This window comes from Rhinoderma darwinii, chromosome 1 (assembly GCF_050947455.1).
Source record: "Rhinoderma darwinii isolate aRhiDar2 chromosome 1, aRhiDar2.hap1, whole genome shotgun sequence".
Lineage (NCBI taxonomy): Eukaryota > Metazoa > Chordata > Amphibia > Anura > Rhinodermatidae > Rhinoderma > Rhinoderma darwinii.
Window position 1 is genome coordinate 269,390,649 of NC_134687.1, and position 25,628 is coordinate 269,416,276.

At 45.4% G+C, this 25,628-nt stretch overlaps 1 protein-coding gene across 1 annotated transcript in view; it reads left to right on the plus strand.

Moving 5' to 3' along the window:
- SMIM24 (small integral membrane protein 24) overlaps positions 1-25,628 on the plus strand; it is a 200,601-nt gene that overhangs the window by 15,727 nt on the left and 159,246 nt on the right. The window contains exon 3 of the mRNA XM_075853072.1: positions 10,582-10,714. Within this exon, the coding sequence (XP_075709187.1) occupies positions 10,582-10,714 (133 nt within the window). The remainder of the gene's footprint in view (positions 1-10,581; positions 10,715-25,628) is intronic.

Here is a 25,628-nt window from a genome sequence, read left to right on the forward strand (position 1 = left end):
TTGGATAGGTTAAAGCATTCCGAAGTTATTTCCAAATAAAGTGAAATATGTCAGATTTGAAAAATGAGGCTCGGTCAGGAAGGTCAAAAGTGGCTAAAGAGGGAAGGGGTTAAACGTGTAAAGTTTCCTGTCATCTTATGCTACGCTATGACCATCAACAAAGCGCAGGGCCAAACGCTGCGCGTTGCGGGAGTGGACCTCAGTGTCAGCTGCTTTGTGCACGGTCAGCTCTATGTGGCTCTCTTCCAGGTTTGCAACTCCACCAATCTTTATAATCCCTGGTGGTTCTACTGCTAACATTGTTTACAGGGAAGCGTTGTCGTAGTGAACCTGACTACTGAAAAAACAATTAAAAATAGTTACGTTTGTTTATTCACTTTGTTTTGAGTGTGGTACAAGGCTAGGAATATACTTATAAAAAACGGCATTGGTACGTTTTTCAGAGGTCTTCACGGGCACAGCTAGTATATATATATGTGTGTGTGGATAGATAGAAAGATAGATAGATAGATAGATAGATAGATAGATAGATAGATAGATAGATAGATAGATAGATAGATAGATAGATAGATAGATAGATAGAATGACTACAGATATAAATATATAATACACTTCCCTTTACAAAATCCCAGCCACATTACGGCATGCTAGTAGTTTAGTGGCTTTACACCTACTGACAGGTTCCCTTTCAGGGTAGGAACACACACACAGCGTAAACACTGCGGATTTTCCACAATGGATTAATTGCGGAAAATCCGCAGCATATTACAGTAGCAGCAAATCTTGTCCCCACACTGCTGGTAAATTTCCGCCCAAAAAACGCACATAAATTGACCTGCGGTGCGGTTACTTAAATTATGTCAAATAATTCTGCGGATACGCAACTCTTCTGTTGCCGTTTACCCATTGAATTCAATGGGGTGCTTAAACACGCAATAAAGCAGTCTGTGTTTTGCGATATTTGCGGCGGAATCACAGAGATTACACTGCAAAAATCGAAGAAAAAAATTAATAAAGTTATACTTACCCAGAGTTCCCTGCTTCCTCTCCCGTCCGGTCTCCCTGGATGACATTGCAGGCCATGTGACCACTGCAGCCAACCACAGGCTGCAGCGTCAGATGGGCCTGCAACATCATCCAGGGAGGCCGGAGCGGACGTCAGAGGAGAGTGGGGGTAAGTATGTGCGATCATTTATGCAGCGGAATGTACGCCCGAAAAATAACGCACCCCTGTGTGGTGCGGAATTTCGGATGGCAATCCCTTTGGTGATCTGGATGAATACGCTACGCAGCTTAACGCAGTGTATCCGCCCTGAATACTCTGTGTGCATTCGTACCATAAAGGGGTTGTCCAGTTTCAACAAATTAAAGTTTTTGTTTTTTTTTGTAGAATTTTCCATTATACTTTCTGTATTAATTCTTCACGGTTTTCAAGATCTTTGTTTGTTGTTATTCAGTAGGAACATTCATTGTTTACTTCCAGTGGATAAAATACTGTCATGGTCATGTAATAGACGAATTTACTGTAAATTACGTTAGAAACTGGCATAAATTCTAGCGTAAAATCTTTTTCATATTTCCTTTTTATGCTGCATGGACGGCCAGATATGCACCTAAATTATTAAGAGGTGTGCGCCTCTTAATAGATAAGCTGCATCTTACTCCTACCTATTTTGCTTTAAGGCTCTCGTTTGAAACACCAGTCTAAGGGCTTATTCAGACGAACGGGATATACGTCCGTGCAACGCGCGTGAATTTCACGCGCGTCGCACGGTCCTATATTAGTCTATGGGGCCGTGCAGACAGTTGCGTGATTTTTACGCAGTGTGAGTCCGCTGCGAAAAACTCACGACATGCCCGTTCTTTGCGCGTATTTCGCGCGTCACACACCCATTGAAGTCAATGGGTGCGTGAAAATCATGGGCACCACACGGAAGCACTTCCGTGGGACGCGCGTGATTCGCGCAACAGCTGTAAAACTATGAATGAAAAGAGAAAAGCACAACGTGCTTTTCTGTTTACAAACATCCAAACAGAGTGTCATAATCACGCAGCCGCGCATCATACGGGGCTGACACACAGAGCTGTTAAGTGCCTTTTGCGCACGCAAAACGCAGCGTTTTTTGCGTGCGCAAAACGCACACGCTCAGGTGAATCCAGCCAAAGTGAAACTCCCCCAAAGTGTGAACATATCCTTATGCTTGACTCTATGCTGGAGAAACCATCTAACTACACACAGTGTAAGGGCAGATACAGACGGACGTTGCGTTTTTGCGCGCGCAAACAACGCAGCGTTTTGCACGCGCAAAAACCATTTGACAGCTGCGTGTGTCATCCGTGTATGATGCGCGGCTGCGTGATTTTCGCGCAGCCGCCATCATAGAGATGAGGCTAGTCGACGCCCGTCACTGTCCAAGGTGCTGAAAGAGCTAACTGATCGGCAGTAACTCTTTCAGCACCCTCGACAGTGAATGCCGAACACAATATACAGAAACCTGTTAAAAACAAACAAAAAGTTCGTACTTACCGAGAACTTCCCGGCCGTTGCCTTGGTGACGCGTCCTTGGTGACGCGTCCTTGGTGACGCGCCTCTCTTGACATCGGGCCCCACCTCCCTGGATGACGCGGCAGTCCATGTGACCGCTGCAGCCTGTGCTTGGCCTGTGATTGGCTGGAGCTGTCACTTGGACTGAATTGTCATCCCGGGAGGTCAGACTGGAGGAAGAAGCCGGGAGTTATCGGTAAGTCAGAACTTCGGTTTTTTTTACAGGTTCATGTTTATTGGGATCGGTAGTCACTTTCCATGGTGCTGAAACAGTTTAACTCTTTCAGCACCCTGGACAGTGACTATCTCCGGACGTCGCGTACCGAAAATTTTTTGCCGGGTTCGGCCAAAACGAGTTCGGCCGAACCCGGTGAAGTTCGGTTCGATTGTCCGGGTTCGCTCATCTCAAAGACACTCCATTTGGATGTTTGGAAACAGAAAAGCACGTGGTGCTTTTCTGGTTACATTCATCCTTTTGACAGCTGGTGCGCTGTTTCAGTCGGTTTGCACGGAAGTGCTTCCGTGCGACCTGCGTGGTTTTCACGCACCCATTGACTTCAATGGGTGCGTGATGCGCAAAATACGCGGAGATATTGAACCTGTCGCGCTTTTTGCGCAGCTGACAAACGCTGCGCAAAATGCACAGACTGTCTGTACTGCCCCATAGACTTGTATTGGTCTGTGCGTGGCGCGTGAAAACCACGCGGCCCGCACGGACCACATACACGCTCGTGTGAATCCCCCTTAGCGTGTATTCGGTCCGTGCGGGCCGCGTGGTTTTCACGCGCCACGCACAGACCAATACAAGTCTATGGGGCAGTACAGACAGTCCGTGCTTTTTGCGCAGCGTTTGTCAGCTGCGCAAAAAGCGCGACAGGTTCAATATCTCCGCGTATTTCACGCATCACGCACCCATTGAAGTCAATGGGTGCGTGAAAACCACGCAGGTCGCACGGAAGCACTTCCGTACGAACCGACTGAAACAGCGCACCAGCTGTCAAAAGGATGAATGTAACCAGAAAAGCACCACGTGCTTTTCTGTTTCCAAACATCCAAATGGAGTGTCTTTGAGATGAGCGAACCCGGACAATCGAACTGAACTTCACCGGGTTCGGCCGAACTCGTTTTGGCCGAACCCGGCAAAAAAATTTCCGGTACGCGACGTCCGGAGATAGTCACTGTCCAGGGTGCTGAAAGAGTTAAACTGTTTCAGCACCATGGACAGTGACTACCGATCCCAATAAACATGAACCTGTAAAAAAAACGAAGTTCTGACTTACCGATAACTCCCGGCTTCTTCCTCCAGTCTGACCTCCCGGGATGACAATTCAGTCCAAGTGACAGCTCCAGCCAATCACAGGCCAAGCACAGGCTGCAGCGGTCACATGGACTGCCGCGTCATCCAGGGAGGTGGGGCCCGATGTCAAGAGAGGCGTGTGACCAAGGACGCGTCACCAAGGCAACGGCCGGGAAGTTCTCGGTAAGTAAGAACTTTTCTTTTTTTTAAACAGGTTGCTGTATATTGTGTTCGGCATTCACTGTCGAGGGTGCTGAAAGAGTTACTGCCGATCAGTTAGCTCTTTCAGCACCTTGGACAGTGACGGGCGTCGACTAGCCTCATCTCTATGATGGCGACTGCGCGAAAATCACGCAGCCGCGCATCATACACGGATGACACACGCAGCTGTGAAATGTTTTTTGCGCGCGCAAAACGCTGCGTTGTTTGCGCGCGCAAAAACGCAACGTCCGTCTGTATCTGCCCTAAGGCTGGGTTCACGCAACCTATTTTCAGACGTAAACGAGGCGTATTATGCCTCGTTTTATGGCTGAAAATAGGGCTACAATACGTCGGCAAACATCTGCCCATTCATTTGAATGGGTTTGCCGACGTACTGTGCAGACGACCTGTCATTTACGCGTCGTCGTTTGACAGCTGTCAAATGACGACGCGTAAATTGACTGCCTCGGCAAAGAAGTGCAGGACACTTCTTTGCAACGTAATTTGACAGCCTGACAACAGGTAGTACAGTCATAAGGGTCAGCAAATCCAGCCATAAATCTTCAATGGGGTGGTCCTAAAGTGGTTAATCTAAATAGGTCCAACATTGTGTGCTTAAGGTCCTGTCTCCACAGTTTTTTGACGCTGATATTGATGCGGAAACCGCGTTGGAATCCGCGCCAAACAACGGCAAAATCACTTCCCATTGACCTCAATGAAAGGCAGAGGAGGTTTTTTTTCCGGCCTTTAGCCACTCGCAGGGAAAAAAGGCATGTCCTTTCTTGCCACGGCTTCCACCTCTGATCTCCTATTGAAATCAATGGGAGGCAGAAAAGTGTTTTTTACGGCGTTTTTTGCCCGCGGTCCTTGCATTAGCTTCAATGGCCGTGGTTGAAAAACGCGGCGAAAAAGTGCAAGCAGGTCAAAATCTGCCTCAAAAATTATTTTTCTAAATTCTGAAGATTTTTTCTGCCTGCAAAATATTCAGTGTGAACAGGATCTAAAGAGGTATACCCAGAATCGACAATTATCACCTATCAACAAGATAAGTGATTATTGTCTGATTGCTGGGGGCCCCACCGATTGCGAGAACCTGTGGCCCCGAACCATCTTTCCACCTCACTGCTCGACTGCAGTGAGGAGCACTTTGAATAGAGCAGCGGTCGAGCATGCGCGCTGCTGCTCCCTTCACAGTCTGTAAGGAGGAGTTCACACAGAGTTTTTTGACAAGTTTTTTGAAGCGGAAACCGCGCCGCAAAATACTCCAAAAAACGTCCGAACATGCCTCCCATTGATTCAATGGGAGGCGGTGGCGTTCTTTTCTCGCGAGCGGAAAAACCGGCTCGCGGGAAGATGTGACATGCCCTATCTTCGGGCGTTTACGCCTCTGACCTCCCATTGACATCAATGGGAGGCAGAGAAAGCTTATTTCGCTGCATTTTATGCCAGCGGCGCTCAATGGCCGCGGGCGAAAAACAACGCGAAAGTCGGCGTGTAGGCAAAGGAAAATCTGCCTCAAAATTCCAAATGGAATTTTGAGGTAGATTTTCCTCCTGCAAAAAACTCTGTGTGAACCCAGCCTACGGAAAGAGCCGAGTACAGCACTAGGCTGTTTCCGTCTGTCGTAGACATTGAATTGCAACGACGTCTTAGCTGTATAGCCCCCAGCAATCAGATGCTATGGATAGGTGATAATTGTTGATTTCGGGACAACCCCTTTCATTTTTAATACAGTCTTATAGTATAGTTAGATAGTTCGTTTTTTGTTTTGTTTTCTAAAATAGAGCTCCAATTCACCGACACATACATATGTATTAAAAGTTACATTTCTGGCTCCCTGTAGCAACCACTAGAGGGAGCTCAGTGCATACTGTTTATATATTGAACTGAATATGACAACAGTATGCAGTTAGGTCCTAAGAGTATTTTGTTTTCACTTTTTGGCTGCCAGGTCTTTTTCAGCATTTTGGTAGCTTTCACACTTTTGACATTACAAATTAAAAAAAATATATACTAAACCACCATACCCATATATTTTCTGACAGTAGACACTTGGCACATAATCAAAATGCCATTCAGCACATTAAACACACTGGCACAATCATACAATTTTCTGACAAAGTGTAATTTTTTATTAAAAAAATGCAACTTTCTAAATAGTTTTTATTAAAAATTAGTTTTACTTTTTGAGATACAGCTGCTCTGTATTCTCTATACAGCTTTATTGTTCGCTATGACCTGAATCCATCAGTCTTGCGGTTATTAACTTAGATGGGATAGAATACAGGTGGATCCTGCGTGTCCCGCAGACTTGACGGGAGCAGGTTTTAGTGAAAGACTCTGCTGCTGTACAGAGCAGCTATATCTCAAAAAGTAAAGCAGGTGCATGAGCAATTTCTGAACAACCTGGTGTTATCCAGCAAATGTTCCTATATGCATCATATCCAGTCTGCTATTGCCATCTGTTATTAGCCTGTATCCAGTTGTCCGTTACCAGCCTTTATCCAGTCCGGTATTGCTATCTGTGATCAGTCTGTATCTGGCTATCCATTACTAGCCTGTATCCAGTCCGTTGTTGGTATCTGTGGTCAGCCTGTACCAGCCTGTATTCAGTCCGCTGTTGCTATATCTTATCTGCCATTGCCCAGCTACCTGCTACCTGCCCGTGTCAAGCTATCTACTATCCACCTGTGATAGTGATCCGCTGTCAGCTTCCATCCGTCAAGGCACATGTGCCTGTCTCTTGCCTATTTGGTCAGCAGCTACTTTGCCAGGACCACCTCAAGGAGTAGCCCAGTGGGTCCACAAACCTGCTCGTGGTAACAATTGGGGAGGGGGTTTTCTTGCATATTGTTTATTACTGTATTCTTTTCCATATTGGGTTGATTGGGTACATTGGATGGCATCCAACAGTCAACTATTCTATGAAAAAAAAACGAAAAAATAAATTACAAAAAAATAAAATCGCCAGAATTGAAGAGACCACAAATCTGGTTTTAAAGTGAACCTGTCATTCACATTATGCTTTATTATTATTATGATTTAAGTGGTCTGTCACTTAGTTATTCAAGTGAGCCTGTTCTAATAACTTACATGCGAAGGAAAGCCAGACCTGCCAAAGAAGAGTTTGGCGTATTTTTGAGATGCTGCTTGCTCCACCCACTCTCCACAGTACTAGGGAGACATCTGTCAATCAGTGAGAAGTGGGCATGTCTACATACCTTCCAACTTTCCCGGATTCAGTCGGACAGTCCCGGATTCCGGACGAGGTCCTGCTGTCCCGGGCGGCCGGGGGTATGGCCCGCTGTCAAACAAATTCTGAAGCAGGGAACCATCAGCTCCCTGCTTCAGAATTAGTTCATAGCGGAGGAGCAGAGAGAGCTTCTCCACTCGCCGAAGACTCCCCGGGCACAGTGCTACTTAAAGTAGCGCTCCACAGCAAGTGGAGGAGCTCCCTCTGCTCTGAACTAATTCTGAAGCAAGGAGCTGATGGTTCCCTGCTTCAGAATTAGTGGCTACTCCTTGAGTGGAATCGCCGTTCCTGATGATCTGGCTGGGGATTCCACCTGGAGCGAAATCCCCGGCCAGAGTCGGCAACGGGGATTCCGCTCAAGGACTAGCCACTGATGTCACTGTCCATATATAGACAGTACAGCCGAGGGCTTCCCCGAGCACAGTGCTTAAAGTAGCGCTGTTCCGGGGGAGTCCTCGGCGAGCGGAGGAGCTCCCTCTGCTCCTCCGCTCTGAACTAATTCTGAAGCAGGGAGCTGATGGTTCCCTGCTTCAGAATTAGTGGCTACTCCTTGAACGGAATCCCCGTTGCCGATGATCTGACCGGGGATTCCGCTCCTAGAGGAAACCCATGAGGTCACTGTCCATATATGGACAGTGACGTCAGGCCAGAGTCGGCAACAGGGATTCCACTCAAGGAGTAGCCACTGACGTCACTGTCATAAATAATAAAACAACAACAAAAAAACAGGTATATTAGGGGTTGAATTGTAGCTGCCTTCAGATCGAGCAGCACCCCATCCTCAGTTCATATGCGCTGAACTGAACCAGAGGCATGGCTTAAAAGAGAAAAAAAATTGCACAACGCACTGCGCGCTCCGCATCGGTTGTCAATCTTTGTGATACTTGAAAGCTGGGAGGTATGTGTCTGTCACTATATTATGCAGATCTCAGTGAAAACCTGATCGTGATGCTAGATTCACACGGGTGTTGTGAATCTTGGAGGTGCATCCATGCACTGCGCTGCAGGACGCGATATCACTCATCCCCCATAGACTAGAGTCTATGGAGGGATGCGTGAAGCATGAAAGAATAGGACATGTCCTATTTTCTCACCTACCCTTCACACGGTCCGTTGAAACAAAGGCCGTGTGAATGGCCACATTTAATTATGTAGGTCCGTGTGACGGCCGTTGTTTCAACAGCCGTCACATGGACGTTTAACACGTACGTGTGAATAAGGCCTAATGACTAAACCCTTAGGCTGGGTTCACACGACCTATGTTCAGGCGTAAACGAGGGGTTTTATGCCTCGGATTACGCCTGAAGACAGGGCTCAAATACATCGGCAAACATCTGCCCATTCATTTCAATGGGTTTGCCGATGTACTGTGCCGACGACCTGTAATTTTACGCGTCACTGTCAAAAGACGGTGCGTAAAATAACAACGTCGTCAAAGAAGTGCCGGACACTTCTTGGGACGTAATTTGAGCCGTTTTTCATTGAATTCAATGAAGAACAGCTCCAAAAAACGCGAGTATGAGGAATTACGTCTGAAATCCAGGAGCTGTTTTATCCTGTGCACATACCCTTACAACTACACCGTGTAATCTATGAAAAGTAATCACGACCAGTGGTTTGCTACAATGGGAGGTACCTTTTTTAATCCGCGTGTATAGGTTATAGATTAACATACTAAATTGTAGCAAATCAGCAAATCAAGTAAAAATATAATAGCCACATGGATGGCTTGAGCTGAACCCCTCCACATGCATCATATACACTAGAAAATAGTTGCAAATAGTATCTTTATCAGACTGTACAAAATAATGTAAAATATATGGTCAAGAAGCGTTATTTGACGCAATGTTTTAAAAAAGCGGAAAATTCTTGCAAGAAAACACAAATTTAGCCCAACATGCTAACCCTAATCATGAGTTAAAAATACCTGAACCTAGTGTAATGTGATGAGGATGTAGTCACACGGTGCAGTTTTGCTATGTTTTTTGCCTTACAACCAAAAAAAACACTGTAAAATGCATGAGTTTTTACTGCGATTTGCAGCGATTTCCATGCTAACTGCAAAATTGCGGCAAATCGCTGTAAAAATACATGCAGTTTTTATGTGTGGTTTTTCGCCACGTGGCAAAAATGCATGAAAAACCACACCATGTGTATGCACCCTAAGGCTGGATTCACACGAACGTTGCGTTTTTGCGCGCGTGAAAAACGCGCCGTTTCGGTTGCATTGGAGTTGCGTGTGGCATCCGTTTGGGCAGCGTGATAGGGTATTTAACGCGCGTATGGCATGCGTTTTTTACGCGCGTCAAAACAACGGAGGGTAGAGAAATGGAGAGGGCAGCCTACAAAAAGACACCTTCTCCAACACCTGCTTGCTGTGAGCACATGTTCGCATCAAGATTTCACGTTACCTCACACTTTGGCCCGTGTTTGTTGTTTTTGGGTGGTTTTACAGGTTAAAAAAACTACTATTGCTGCAGATGTCAGTTTAAACTGTGCGCATGTGCTCAGAAAGTGAAAAGCCACTTCCTGGTTTGTAGTTGTTTTGTCTAGTCTGCTCAACTCATTTACATAGACTTAACAAGTGTTGCGTGAAAAACGCTGTGCGTACGGAGGTGCTTCCGTGTGCCCTGCGTTGTTTTCACGCACCCATTGACTTCAATGGGTGCGTGATGCGTTGAAAACGCTGAATCAACGGACATGTCGTGCCTTTTTGGCAACGGAGCAGCGCTGCGCAAAAACCACGCACATGTCTGCACGGCCCCATAGACTAATATAGGTCCGGGCAACGCGCGTGAAAATCACGCGCGTTGCACGCGCGTATTTTACGTTCGTCTGAATAAAGCCTAATGCTGATTTTTTTTATTGTAACTGGTTGGAAACAGTCGTTTATGGGAACCGTGGGTGAAAAATTTATTTTCTGACTGATGGAAATATATTAAGACATTCCTCTCTAGTAATTATCATTATCGCTATGACTGTAGCGTGTATCACTAGAGAAGCGGTCAGCGGATTTTACGCTAAAAATCAGGTCTGGACATAATAGGGACATAATAGGAACAGTGTAAAATGTATAAACTTTACTGATTGTTGTGTGAGTGTCTGGTGCAACTTACTTGACGCAGCGATCCTGATGCAGATGTCCAAGTCGTGGAGTCAAGAAATGGGCAAATTTAGCGCAGAGGGGTGATTAGAAGATCTAAAAAAAACTCTCAACCGCCTCTCTCCAATTTGTTCTTTTGTCCTCTCTTGTATATCTAAAATATTATATTATTTCTCTTGCAGGTGTGCAGCAAGAATCACGTAGTTCAAGTTCTGGTGGACTTCAGCCATGGTTGCTTGGTCTCACAGCCATGGTCGTGTTCCTTTTCATTGTCTTCATCTTACTGATTGTTAACAGAGTCTGGTGCAAGCATAAGTATGTATTCAATTTAATACAAGAAACTGAGCCATATCTATCAACAAACTAATGTCTCATGAAACACACACAGTGCACTTACTAAAATCAAATAACCTTTTAGGAGTTTTCTATTCTTGAAAACCCTTCATTCAGGTGGGTTTATACACTAATCAGCCATAACATTAAAGTCACCTTCCTAATATTATGTAGGTCCCCTCCTCGTGCTGCCAAAACAGCTCTGAACCATCAAGGCATGGACTCCACATTACCTCTGAAGTGTGTCCTGTGGTATCTGTTAGGGTATGTTCACACGCAAACGCAAAATACGTCTGAAATTACGGAGCTGTTCTCAGGCGAAAACAGCTCCTGAATTTCAGACGTAATTGCAAGTATTCGCGTTTTTCGCGGCGTCCATTACGGACGTAATTGGAGCTATTTTTCAATGGAGTCAATGAAAAACGCCTCCAAAAACGTCCAAGGAACATGCACTTCTTTGACGCGGGCGTATTTTTACGCGCCGTCTTTTGACAGCGACGCGTAAAATTACACTTCGTCTGAACAGAACATCGTAAAACCCATTGCAAGCAATGGGCAGATGTTTGCAGATGTAATGGAGCCGTCTTTTCAGGTGTAATTCAAGGCGAAAAACGCCTCAATTACGTCTGAAAATAGGTCGTGTGAAGCCAGCTTTAGGGCTTTTTCAGACGAACGCGATATATGTCCGTGCAACACGTGTGATTTTCACGCGCCTCGCATGGACCTATGTTAGTCTATGGGGCCGTGCAGACTGTCCGTGAGTTTCACACAGCGTGTGTCCGCTGCATAAAACTCACGACATGTCCTATATTTGTGCGTTTCTCGCGCATCACGCACCCATTGAAGTCAATGGGTGTGTGAAAATGATGTAATGGCACGTTTTCTGATGCAGTTTCCGCGTCAAAAAAACGTGTAAAAAAACTTTGTGTGAACTGGGCCTTACCAAGACGTTAGTAGCAGATCCTTTAAACCTGTCACTATCTCCCACAAAGTGAGTTATTAGACTCACGTAATTGCCGCTGTGTCTGTGAGTCCAGTGGTATTTGTTCCTTACTTCTGCGCCCACCCCCCATTGCTGAGATATTGCCCCCTCTTTATTTATTAAACAATATATAAATGAACCATTAATTTCTATTGGCCACGGACACCTTTCAGTAATTTTACTGATGGGTGTCCGTGCTGAAAAAATTATAGAACCCGTCCTATTCTTGTCCGTAATTACGAGCTTCCGTAAATACGGATGGCTACGGATGTGCATCTGTATACTGTCCATATTTACGGAAGCGTTGCTATGCAACATGCTGATGACATAATTTGCATCCTCCCTTTTTTTTACGGATCCGTATATACGGATGGAATACGGATACAATACGGACCCTATTTATAGACACCCTTCAGTAAGGCCTCATGCACACGACCGTAGCCGTGTGCACGGCCGTGATTTTCGGGTCGGCCGGCTGCGGACTGTCAGCCGCAGGCCGCCCGCAAATCGCGGGACATGCACATGGCTCCCGGGCCATGCATGGACCGCAAAAACTACGGTCGTGTGCATGGCCCCATAGAAAAGAATGGGGCCGCAATTCTCCCGTGGGTTTTCGGGGGAATTGCGGCCGCAAAAACACGTTCGTGTGCATGGGGCCTTAAATGAAGGAATACGGATGAAATACGGATGCCTACGGATCCGTATTTACAGACAGTATTTCGGGATAGATGAAAATATGGTTGTGTGCATGGGGCCTTAGGCCTGGTTCACATGGAGTTTTTTGAAAGGCAGAAAAAATCTGTCTCCAAATTGCTTCAGGAATTTTATGGCAGACTTTTAATTACCAGCGTTTTCGGATGCTTCTTTTTCACATTTCTCGGCCGGGGCCATTGAATCTGATGCAGAAGCCACAGGCAAAAAATATAGCAAAAAACACTCAGTTACAAAGTTACATAGTTGATAAGGTTGAAAATAGACACAGGACCATCAAGTCCAAACTATAAGGGCACGTTACATAGTTACATAGTTACATAGTTAGTACGGCTGAAAAAAGACACATGTCCATCAAGTTCAACCAAGGGACGGGAAAAGGGAAGGAAAAATTTCTACACATAGGAGCTAATATTTTTTGGTTCTAGGAAATTATCTAACCCTTTTTTAAAGCCATCTACTGTCCCTGCTGTGACCAGCTCCTGCGGTAGGCTATTCCATAGATTCACAGTTCTCACGGTAAAGAAGCCTTGTCGCCTCTGCAGCTTGAACCTTTTTTTCTCCAGACGGAGGGAGTGCCCCCTTGTTTTTTGAGGGGGTTTTACAAGGAACAGGATTTCACCATATTTTTTGTATGTGCCATTAATATATTTATATAAGTTAATCATGTCCCCCCTTAGTCGTCTTTTTTCAAGGCTAAATAGGTTTAATTCTTTCAATCTTTCCTCATAACTTAAATTCTCCATGCCCCTAATTAGCTTCGTTGCTCTTCTTTGTATTTTTTCCAACTCCAGGGCATCCTTTCTATGAACTAGAGCCCAGTACTGAACTGCATATTCTAGATGAGGCCTCACTAATGCTTTGTAAAGTGGCAATATTACATCCCTGTCCCGTGAGTCCATGCCTCTTTTAATACACGACAATATCCTGCTGGCCTTTGAAGCAGCTGATTGACACTGCATGCTGTTATTGAGTTTATGATTTACAAGAACACCCAGATCCTTCTCAACAAGTGAATTGTAGCTCCCCCTAGGACATATGATGCATGCAGGTTGTTGGTACCCAGATGCATAACTTTACATTTATCTACATTACACTTCATCTGCCAAGTGGACGCCCAAACACTTAGGCCTCATGCACACGACCGTAAAAACTCCCGTTATTACGGGTCGTAATTATGACCCGTAATAACGGGCTCATAGACTTCTATCGGCGACGGGTGCCTTCCCGTTTTCTCACGGGAAGGTGCCCGTGCCGTTGAAAAAGATAGAACATGTCCTATTTCAGGCCGTAATAACGGCACGGACAGTCCATAGAAGTCTATGGAGCTCTCGTAATGACGGGTGGCTACATGTGTGCACCCGTCATTACGGCAGCGTTGCTAAGCGACGTCAGTAAATAGTCACTGTCCAGGGAGCTGAAAGAGTTAACTGATCGGCAGTAACTCTTTCAGCACCCTGGACAGTGACTACCGATCAGTATAAACCTGTAAAAAATAAAAATAAAAGACGTTCATACTTACCGACAACTTCCTGCTTCCTCCAGTCCGGTCTCCCGCCCGTTGCCTTGGTGACGCGTCCCTCTCGACATCCGGGCCGACGTCCTGGATGACGTTTCAGGCCATGTGACCGCTGCAGCCAATCACAGGTCAATCACAGGCTGCAGCGGTCACATGGACTGCCGCGTCATCCTGGGATGTCGGGCTGGATGTGAAGAGAGGGACGCGTCACCAAGACAACGGCCGGGTAAGTATGAATTTCTTTAACTTTTATTACAGAAAAGGCTGTCCCTTCTCTCTATCCTGCACTGATAGAGAGAAGGGGCTGCCGATTAGTGCAGTGCTATTTTGCCGCCAAAAACGTGCTCGTAAATACGGGTGGAATACGTGTGACACCGGACCCATATTTACGGGCACGGGTTCGTAAATACTGGTGCAAAACGGGTGGAATACGTGTGACACCGAACCCGTATTTACGCCAGTATTTACGGGTGGGAAAAAATACGGTCGTGTGCATGAGGCCTTAGTTTGTTTAAATCTGCCTGCAATTCATGAACATCTTCCATAGACTGAACTATATTACATATCTTGGTGTCATCTGCAAAAATAGAAATAGTGCTATTAATCCCATCTTCTATATCATTAATAAATAAGTTGAATAATAGTGGTCCCAGCACTGAACCCTGGGGTACACCACTTATTACCGGGGACCATTCAGAGTAGGAATCATTGACCACAACTCTCTGGATACGGTCCTTGAGCCAATTCTCAATCCAATTACAAACTATATTTTCTAAACCTATAGTCCTTAATTTACCCATTAGGCGTCTATGGGGGACAGTGTCAAATGCCTTTGCAAAGTCCAAAAACACTAAATCCACAGCGGCCCCTCTGTCTAGACTTCTGCTCACCTCTTCATAAAAACAGATTAGGTTAGTTTGACAACTTCTGTCCTTAGTAAAACCGTGCTGGCTGTCACTTATAATGCTATTTATTGTCACATAATCCTGTATATAGTCCCTCAATAGCCCCTCAAACATTTTCCCCACGATGGATGTTAAGCTTACTGGTCTAGTACTCATAATCTGTAATATTATATTTTTCAAGAAAGGCGTCATGGCCCTTCTTGAACTTGCTCAATGAATCAACGATCACAACATCCTATAGCAGAGAGTTCCATAGTCTCACTGCTCTCACAGTAAGACCAGGTTCCTACGGATCAGATACGCTGCATAAAAATCACGTTGCGTATCCGACCTGGAATCCGCAGTGCATTCCGTCCGAAAAATTGTGATGCAATTTTTAGAACGGGAATTTCTGCAGCGGAAAAAGCGCAGGGGAGAATAAAAAAAATTGATCATACTTATCCCCTCCCTCTTCTCTGTTCAGAGTCCGGACTCCTGGGATGACGTTGCAGGCCTTGTGACGCTGTAGCCAGTATTTGGATGCAGCTGTCACATGGGATGAAACATCATCCCAGGAGGCCAGACTGAAGGAAGAAAGAGACACTTCTGGGTAAGTATTACTATTTTATTTTTTTCTGAGTTGCGATTTTTGCGGCGGTTTCTCTGCGACTCCGCCACAAAAGTCGCAACATTTGGCTTTCTGTTTCAGGTTTTGCATCTCCATTAAATTCAATGGGGGAAAACTTACAACAGAAAATCAATGAAAACGCAGCATAAATTGACATGCTGTGGAATAAAATTTCACACTGCAGGTCAATTTATTAAGGTTTACGCTGCTTCTAAATCTCATCCACTTTGCTGCTACTGTAAATGCTGAGGAATTTTAAACACAAAATTCCGCTGCGGAAATTCTGCAGCGTTTACGCTACGTGGGAACTCGGCCTAAAGAATCCACGTCTGTAACGGTGGTGAAACCTTTTCCCCCCCTAGACGTAGACGATGCCCCCTTGTCCATGGTACAGGCCTAGGTGAAAAAAGATCAATAGAGAGATCTCTGTACTGTCCAATTATATATTTGTACATTGTAATTAGATTGCCCCTAAGCTGTCTTTTATTCTAAACTGAATAGCCCCAAGTTTGCTAACCTTTCTTGGTACTGCAATCTGCCCATTCCCTTAAATACCTTGGTCGCCCTTCTTTGCACCCGTTCTACTTCAGTCATGTCCTTCTTATACGCAGCTGCCCAAAATTGTACACTATTCCATTTGTGGTCTGACTAGTGATTTGTGTAGAGGCAAATCTATGTTCCTGTCATGAACATCTGTGCCTCTTTTGATGAATCCCCTGATTTTATTTGCCTTGGCAGCAGCTGCCTGGCACTGGTTGTTAAATGTAAATGTACTATCGCCCATAAATATATTAAAAAGAAGAGGGCCAAAAACTGACCCCTGTGGAACTCACTGGAAACTGTGACCCACTCTGAGGATGTACCATTAATAACCACCCTATGTTTTCTATCACTGAGCCAGTTGTCAACTCAATTATACATATTTTCCCCCAGTCCCAGCATTTTCATTTTATATACCAACCTAGTATCAAACGCCTATGAAAAGTCTAGATACACCACATCCACAGCCTTACCCAGGTCCAGTCTAGAACTTACCTTCTCATAGAAGCTAATGAGATTGGTTTGACAGGACCGATCCCCCATAAACCCATGCTAATGCTGCATTAACAGTTTATTTGCATTGAGATACTTGAGAATAGAATCTCTTAGAAAACCCTCAAATATTATACCCACAATGGAGGTTAAACTTACAGGTCTATAGTTCCTGGGCTCACTTTTTGACCCCATGAAGAATATTGGCACCACATTTGCTATGTGCCAGTCTTGTGGAACAGACCCAGTCATGAAAGAATCCTTAAACATCAGACATAAGACTATGTCTATCACGGTACTTAATTCCTGCAGAACGCAGGGGTGTATACCATCTGGACCCGGTGTTTTGTCTATTTTAGTGTTTAACCACATCGGTTTCATCCTCTTTCTAGCTTGTTTATTCCCAATGTATATATTTTTCACAGGACCTCTTTAAGAGGCTTTTAAAAATGTCCAATTTAGTTTGTGTATTTTTATTTTTGAGGACATCCCAGTTTATGCCCTTAAGGTCATCCCTTAGCCCATGAAATTTGGCAATTCTTAAGTTTAGTGTTTTTGTAGGTACTCTACCAAGCATCTTATTACAGGATACAAGAGAACTTATTATGTTGTAGTCACTATTACCTAGGTGACCCCCAACCAGCACTTTTGATATCCTGTCTGGCCTATTGGTTAACATTGGTTCTAGAAGTGCCCTCTCCCTCTTGTTGGGTCGTGCGCCAGTTGTGTAAGGTAATTGTCTTTAAGGCCTCATTTACACGAGCGTGTGCGTTTTGCGCGCGCAAAAAACGCTGCGTTTTGCGCGCGCAAAAGGCACTTGGCAGCTCCGTGTGTCATCCGTGTATGATACGCGGCTGCGTGATTTTCGCGCAGCCGCCATCATAGAGATGAGGCTAGTCGACGCCCGTCACTGTCCAAGGTGCTGAAAGAGCTAACTGATCGGCAGTAACTCTTTGAGCACCCTCGACAGTGAATGCCGAACCCAATATACACCAACCTGTGAATAAAAAAAGACTTTCATACTTACCAAGAACTTCCTGCTTCCCCCAGTCCGGGCTCCCGGCCGTTGCCTTGGTGACGCGTCCCTCTCTTGTCATCCGGCCCCACCTCCCAGGATGACGCCGCAGTCCATGAGACCGCTGCAGCCTGTGATTGGCTGCAGCCTGTGCTTGGCCTGTGATTGGCTGCAGCTGTCACTTTGACTGAACTGTCATCCCGGGAGGTCGGACCGGAGTTATCGGTAAGTCAGAACGTCTTTTTTTTTTTTACAGGTTCATGGATTTTCGGAGCGGAAGTCACTGTCCATGGTGCTGAACCAGTTTAACGCTTTCAGCACCGTGGACAGTGACTGTCTCCTGACGTCGCGTACCCGAACATTTTTTACCGGTTTCGGTCAAAACGAGTTTGGCCGAACCCGGTGAAGTTCGGTGCACTCATCTCGAATTTGGCACTCCGTTTGGATGTTTGTAAACAGAAAAGCACGTGGTGCTTTTCTGTTTACATTCAGGAGTTTGACAGCTCTTGCGCGAATCACGCAGTTCGCACGGAAGTGCTTCCGTGTGGCATGCGTGGTTTTCACGCACCCATTGACTTCAATGGGTGCGTGAGTGCGCGAAAAACGCACGATTATAGAACATGTCGTGAGTTTTTTTCTGCGCACACGCGCTGAGCGCAATTCACGCATCGTCTAAACTACCCCATTGACTAATATAGGTGCGTACGACATGCGTGCAAAGCACGCGCGTCGCACGCGCGTATAATACGTTCGTGTAAATGAGGCCTAAAGGGAATGTGTCGCAAATGTAAAATTTTTTTTAAAGTAAATTACTTTATTTTCTTTTCTTCCAAATATTTTAAATTAGATAATAATTTGACATGTTTTCCTATGTTGGCCACCAGAGGGAGCACTTCCAAGACTTAACAGCAAGATGAATCAGGCAAATCAACCTGACATACAGCTGCTGTAAGGCCTTATTTACACAAACGAGTGCGTTTTGTGCACGTAAAAAACACAGTGTTTCGTGCGCGTTGCAGTTTTATGTGTCATCAGTGTTTGGTGCGTGTCTGCGTTATTTGCGCGCGTATGCCCTCCTTATGTCACGTGGTTTTGACGTTTACAAAATGAAATGAAGGAGGTGGTTTTCTTTTTCCCATCATTTCTTGAGCAACTGTTGCGCGAATCACACACAGCACACGGATGTTCGTCCGTGTGCTGTCCGTGATTTTCACGCACCCATTGACTTCAATGGGTGCGTGATGCGCTAAAAACACTCAAGTATAGGACATGCAGTGAGTTTCACGCAGCGGACACATGCTGCGTGAAAAACACGGAATGTCTGAATGGCCCCATTGACTTGCATAGGTCCGTGCGACGTGCGTGATTTTCACACGCGTATCACGGACGTGAAATACGCTCGTGTAAATAAGGCCTAAATGTGGGAGGGATACTCACCCCCACCCCCTATTTTTGGCTACAAGCCAGGAAAAGGTGTCTTCAAATTTCTAAGCATTGTTCAGCTCCATCTTTGAAGAGATTGTAAAAATGGTAGCTGGCAGAAGCTACACTACCGTTCAAAAGTTTAGGGTCACTTAGAAATTTCCTTATTTTTGAAAGAAAAGCACAGTTTTTTTCAATGAAGATAACATTAAATTAATAAGAAATACATTCTATACATTGTTAATGTGGTAAATGACTATTCTAGCAGCAAACGTCTGGTTTTTAATGCAATATCTACATACAGTGAAGGAAATAAGTATTTGATCCCTTGCTCATTTTGTAAGTTTGCCCACTGTCAAAGTCATGAACAGTCTAGAATTTTTAGGCTAGGTTAATTTTACCAGTGAGAGATAGATTATATAAAAAAAAAAAAACAGAGAATCACATAGTCAAAATTATATATATTTATTTGCATTGTGCACAGAGAAATAAGTATTTGATCCCCTACCAATCATTAAGAGTTCAGCCTCCTGCAGACCAGTTACACGCTCCAAATCAACTTGGACAGCTGTCTTAAATGGTCACCTGTATAAAAGACTCCTGTCCACAGACTCAATTAATCAGTCTGACTCTAACCTCTACAACATGGGCAAGACCAAAGAGCTTTCTAAGGATGTCAGGGACAAGATCATAGACCTGCACAAGGCTGGAATGGGCTACAAAACCATACGTAAGACGCTGGGTGAGAAGGAGACAACTGTTGGTGCAATAGTAAGAAAATAGATGACATACAAAATGACTGTCAATCGACATCGATCTGGGGCTCCATGCAAAATCTCACCTCGTGGGGTATCCTTGATCCTGAGGAAGGTGAGAGCTCAGCCGAAAACTACACGGGGGGAACTTGTTAATGATCTCAAGGCAGCTGGGACCACAGTCACCAAGATAACCATTGGTAACACATTACGCCATAATGGATTAGAATCCTGCAGTGCCCACAAGGTCCCCTTGCTCAAGAAGGCACATGTACAGGCCCGTCTGAAGTTTGCAAATGAACATCTGGATGATTCTGAGAGTGATTGGGAGAAGGTGCTGTGGTCAGATGAGACTAAAATTGTTTGGAGGAAGAGAAATGCTGCCTATGACCCAAAGAACACCGTCCCCACTGTCAAGCATGGAGGTGGAAACATTATGTTTTGGGGGTGTTTCTCTGCTAAGGGCACAGGACTACTTCACCGCATCAATGGGAGAATGGATGGAGCCATGTACCATCAAATCCTGAGTGACAACCTCCTTCCCTCCACTAGGACATTAAAAATGGCTCGTGGCTGGGTCTTCCAGCACGACAATGACCCGAAACATACAGCCAAGGCAACAAATGAGTGGCTCAAAAAAAAGCACATTAAGGTCATGGAGTGGCCTAGCCAGTCTCCAGACCTTAATCCCATCGAAAACTTATGGAGGGAGCTGAAGATCCGAGTTGCCAAGCGACAGCCTCGAAATCTTAATGATTTATAGATGATCTGCAAAGAGGAGTGGGCCAAAATTCCACCTAACATGTGTGCAAACCTCATCATCAACTAAAAAAAAAACGTCTGACTGCTGTGCTTGCCAACAAGGGTTTTGCCACCAAGTATTAAGTCTTGTTTGCCAAAGGGATCAAATACTTATTTCTCTGTGCACAATGCAAATAAATATATATAATTTTAACTATGTGATTTTCAGTTTTTTTTTAAATATATAATCTATCTCTCACTGGTAAAATTAACCTAGCCTAAAAATTCTAGACTGTTCATGTCTTTGACAGTGGGAAAACGTACAAAATCAGCAAGGGATCAAATACTTATTTCCTTCACAGTAGGTGTATAGAGGCCCATTTCCAGCAACCATCACTCCAGTGTTCTAATGGTACATTGTGTTTGCTAACCGTGTTAGAAGGCTAATGAATGATTAGAAAACATATGAAAACCCTTGTGCAATTATATTCGCACCAATGTAAACAGTTTTGCTGTTTAGAGGAGCTATAAAACTGACCTTCCTTTGAGCTAGTTGAGAATCTGGAGCATTACATTTGTGGGTTCGATTAAACTCTCAAAATGGCTAGAAAAAGAGAGCTTTCATGTGAAACTCGACAGTCTTGTTCTTAGAAATGAAGGCTATTCCATGAGAAAAATTGCCAAGAAACGGAAGATTTCCTACAACGGTGAGTACTACTCCCTTCAGAGGACAGCACAAACAGGCTCTAACCAGAGTAGAAAGAGAAGTGGGAGGCCTTGCTGCACAACTGAGCAACAAGACAAGTACATTAGAGTCTCTAGTTTGAGAAATAGATGCCTCACAGGTCCTCAACTGGCAGCTTCACTAAATAGTACCCGCAAAACGCCAGTGTCAACGTCTACAGTGAAGAGGCGACTCCGGGATGCTGGCCTTCAGGGCAGAGTGGCAAAGAAAAAGCCATATCTGAGACTGGCTAATAAAAGGAAAAGATTAATATGGGCAAAAGCACACAGAATTTGGACATAGGAAGATTGGAAAAAAGTGTTATGGACAGACGAATCGAAGTTTGAGGTGTTTGGATCACACAGAAGAACATTTGTGAGACGCAGAACAACTGAAAAGATGCTGGAAGAGTGCCTGACGCCATGTGTCAAGCATGGTGGAGGTAATGTGATGGTCTGTGGTTGCTTTGGTGCTGGTAAAGTGGGAGATTTGTACATGGTAAAAGCGATTTTGAATAAGGAAGGCTATCACTCCATTTTGCAACGCCATGCCATACACTGTGGACAGCGCTTTATTAGAGCCAATTTCATCCTACAACAGGACAATGACCCAAAACATACCTCCAAATTATGCAAGAACTATTTAGGGAAGAAGCAGGCAGCTGGTATTCTATCTGTAATGGAGTGGCCAGCGCAGTCACCAGATCTCAACCCCATAGAGCTGTTTGACCGTATGGTACGCAAGAAGTGCCCATCAAGCCAATCCAACTTGTGGAAGGGCCTTCTGGAAGCATGGGGTGAAATTTCTCCCGATTACCTCAGCAAATTAACAGCTAGAATGCCAAAGGTCTGCAATGCTGTAATTGCTGCAAATGGAGCATTCTTTGACGAAAGCAAAGTTTGAAGGAGAAAATTATTATTTCAAATAAAAATCATTATTTCTAACCTTGTCAATGTCTTGACTATATTTTCTAGTCATTTTGCAACTCATTTGATAAATATAAGTGTGAGTTTTCATGGAAAACACAAAATTGTCTGGGTGACCCCAAACTTTTGAACGGTAGTGTATAGGACACACCAAATGGCACGTAACGGAATTGCTGCAGAAGATTTCTGCAGCAATTCTGTTGAAAGTAGCCGACATTCCACTGCGGAAAAAACACACAATTTTCTGTGTTTTCTACTGCAGAGAATGGTGCAGATTTTGCTGGGTTTTCCTCAATGCTGGGAGATAGTGATTTCTCCTCTGAAAAATGCAGGAATTCAGTCCACTTTCAGCAGCAGGAATTGACATGCTGCGGTCAGAAATTTTTACACAGTGTGTGGATGCTAAATTCCAGACGATAAATATGCAGCAATTCTGCTACGTGTGGACAAGTCCTAGGAATGGTGAAAGTGAAGAGGGAGATACTGTTGTAAATAAATTTTCAGTTAATAGGTTCACACGTCATGTATTTCATGCATTTTTTGGCGCATTTTTTTGTGCCGAAAAACGTGTAAAAAAACGCTTGATTACACTTTTCATTTACAGAAATGGGAAAGCACACAGTTACTGCATACAACGCGCTTTTTTACGCAATTCTTTGACACAGAAAACGCGACAAATGTTCCCATAGTCAATGGGAGTCCTAATTATGCGGCAAAAAATGTGCAAAGAGTGCACACAAAATGCATAGAAAAAACACGCGAAAAAAGCGTCAAACGCTTGATTAAGCTTCCCATTTACATCAATGGGAAAGCGAGCCCTTAGTACATACTATGCTCTTTTTTACGCAAGCGTTTTTAAAAAACCCGTTGCGTAAAAAGAAGTGCTGGATAAATTCTATGGTGCATAAAATGCACTAAATGTTCCCAGAGTCAGTGGGAGTCCTAACTAACTACGCACCCAAAAACTTGCAAAAAGTGCACACAAAACACGCGTCAAAATCCCTGTATTTTAAAAACCGCTTCACAAGAAACAACAGTTTATTCGAAGGAACACCGCTGCCCCATCGAGCGCCCCCCCACACAAACACCTCCAAACATGCAACCGCGCCACACACAAACCCCCTACCCACACACAAACCCCCCTCGCACGCACACACGCACACACACGCACATGCACACATTACCTGCGGTGCGGCTGGTCTTCATCAAAATGGCGCTGGCTTTCCCCATACAAACCAGCTTCTATGCTGGGTCTCTCTGAACTGCTCATGCACAGTACAGAGCTAGACGGCAGAGGCACAAGATGTACTAAACGGGTCCCGTTTGTTATGTCCTATGTGCTGTAGCTGCCATATTCCATCTGTGTATGGGTCGTTAAGAGAAACATACACAGATGAAAGGAAACATGGCAGCCCCCAGTGAAGTAAAAAAGTGTTAAAAAAAAAACATTTTATGTGAAAAAATAAAGAAAGTAGATATAATATTTTACTAAATAAAAACACATTAATAAAGAAAAAAAAAATGTCATGACACTTTTCCTTTAATTATTGTCAAAAACCTGTTTCCTTTGCAGGAATTGCAGTTTCTGTCTCCCAGTTTATATCAGGGTAGTGTGACAGACCATGTGGAGAGGTTGTGGATGGGGTTTATATTACCTCAAGATTTCTGTCTTCTGCTATCTGAAAACAGCCACGGAATAAATTCAGAAGAGAATGTGGTTCTCACTCTGCAATAGGTTTTATCTAAAACCTGGAAAAGGGCCTGGTTCCTGGTTGTTGGAGTGGGGAGAGATGGGTCCTTGCGACTCAGCAGCCGCCATTCAGGCTGGGCGCTTCTTTACTTAGTGGCATCGGCTGAGGCTGCAAGTGGCAACACCGGGCATGAGGGCGCCCCATGCCGCCCATCGGGACGGGCCCCCCCATGGCCGGCGGTGCTGCTAGCAGCCGCTGCGGCTGCTACAGAGCAGGTAGGTACCTTCCTGCTCTGCTATCTACAAGCGACACTGTAGCCGGGGCCGGGGATTCCGAGCGCATGATGTGTCTGTCGATATATGCGCTCTGCCCGGGACCCCGGCTGTAGGGTTGCCCGCCTGACACCACTGTCCATATATGGACAGTGATGCCTGGAGGAGAGAAGGACTCCCAGGCAGAGCGCTAGAAGCGGCTCTGCTCTGGGACTCTATCTCAGAGGAAGCCCTTGACATCACTGTCCATATATGAACAGTAATGTCAGGAGCAGAGCAGTGTCCCAGGCAGAGTGCTAGTAGCTCTCTGCCTAGGACTTTGACTTTGGAATTGCCCCTGACATCACTGTCTATATATGGACAGTGATGTCAGAGGCTTCCCCAAAGACGGAGTCCCGGAGCAGAGCCGTTGCTAGCGCCTTGCCCGGGACTTCAGCTCTGATCCGGACATCACTATCCATATATGGTTAGTGATGTCAGGGGCAGAGCAGGAGTCCTAGGCAGATTGCTAGTAGCACTCTGCCCTCGACTATGACCCTTGGGTTTCTCCCTGACATCACTGTCCATATATGGATAGTGACATCAGGGGCTACTCCTGAAGCGGAATCCCCGGCCAGAGCATTGGCAATGCTCTGGTTGGGGATTTCACTCCTAGAGGGAGCCCCAAAGGCGCTACCTACAGGGAGGGGGGCTCTATGGCACTTACCAGGGAGGCGGCTGTGTGGCACTACCAGGGAGGTGGGCTGTGTGGCACTACCATGGAGGTGGTGTAAAGGATCTGCCAGACACAGCTTCTGTGTCGACGCCCGTGGTTAATCAGTCTGCACCTGCTCCTAAGTCTGATAGAGTGACTCGATCTGCTACCACTCAGGCTGGTAGGCTCAGGAGTGGGAGAACCTATTACAGCCTGGCCAGACGGTTCTAGCTCCCGCCCTCGGTCTATTTATACCTTCATTTCCTGCTTGTCTCTGCCTGTGATTCTTTCCTGTTTCCTGGCTCTGCTGCTCCTGGTATCATTATTGACCTTGCTTAATTTTGACCCTGGCTTTACTGACTACGCTCCTGCTCTGCGTTTGGTACCTCGTACACTCCTGGTTTTACTCGGCTCGTTCACTACTCTTGTTGCTTACGGTCTTGCTGTGGGCAACTGCCCCATTTCCCTTAGCTTCTGTGTACCCTTTTCTGTTTGTCTGTCGTGCACATATTGAGCGTAGGGACCGTCGCCCAGTTGTACGCCGTCGCCTAGGACGGGCCGTGCAAGTAGGCAGGGACTGAGTGGCGGGTAGATTAGGGCTCATTTGTCTGTCTCCCTACCCCGTCATTACAGGTGGGCTATGTGGCACAGCCTGGGAGAGGGGGCTGCATGGCACTACCTGGGAGCGGGGCTGTGTGGCACTACCTACAAGGGGGCTGTGTGGCACTTCCTACAAGAGGGCTGTGTGGCACTACCTACAAGGGGGCTGTGTGGCACTACCTACAAGGGGGCTGTGTGGCACTACCTACAGGGGGCTGTGTGGCACTACCTACAAGGGGCTGTGTGGCACTACCTACAAGAGGCTGTATGGCACTACCTACAAGGGGCTGTATGGCACTA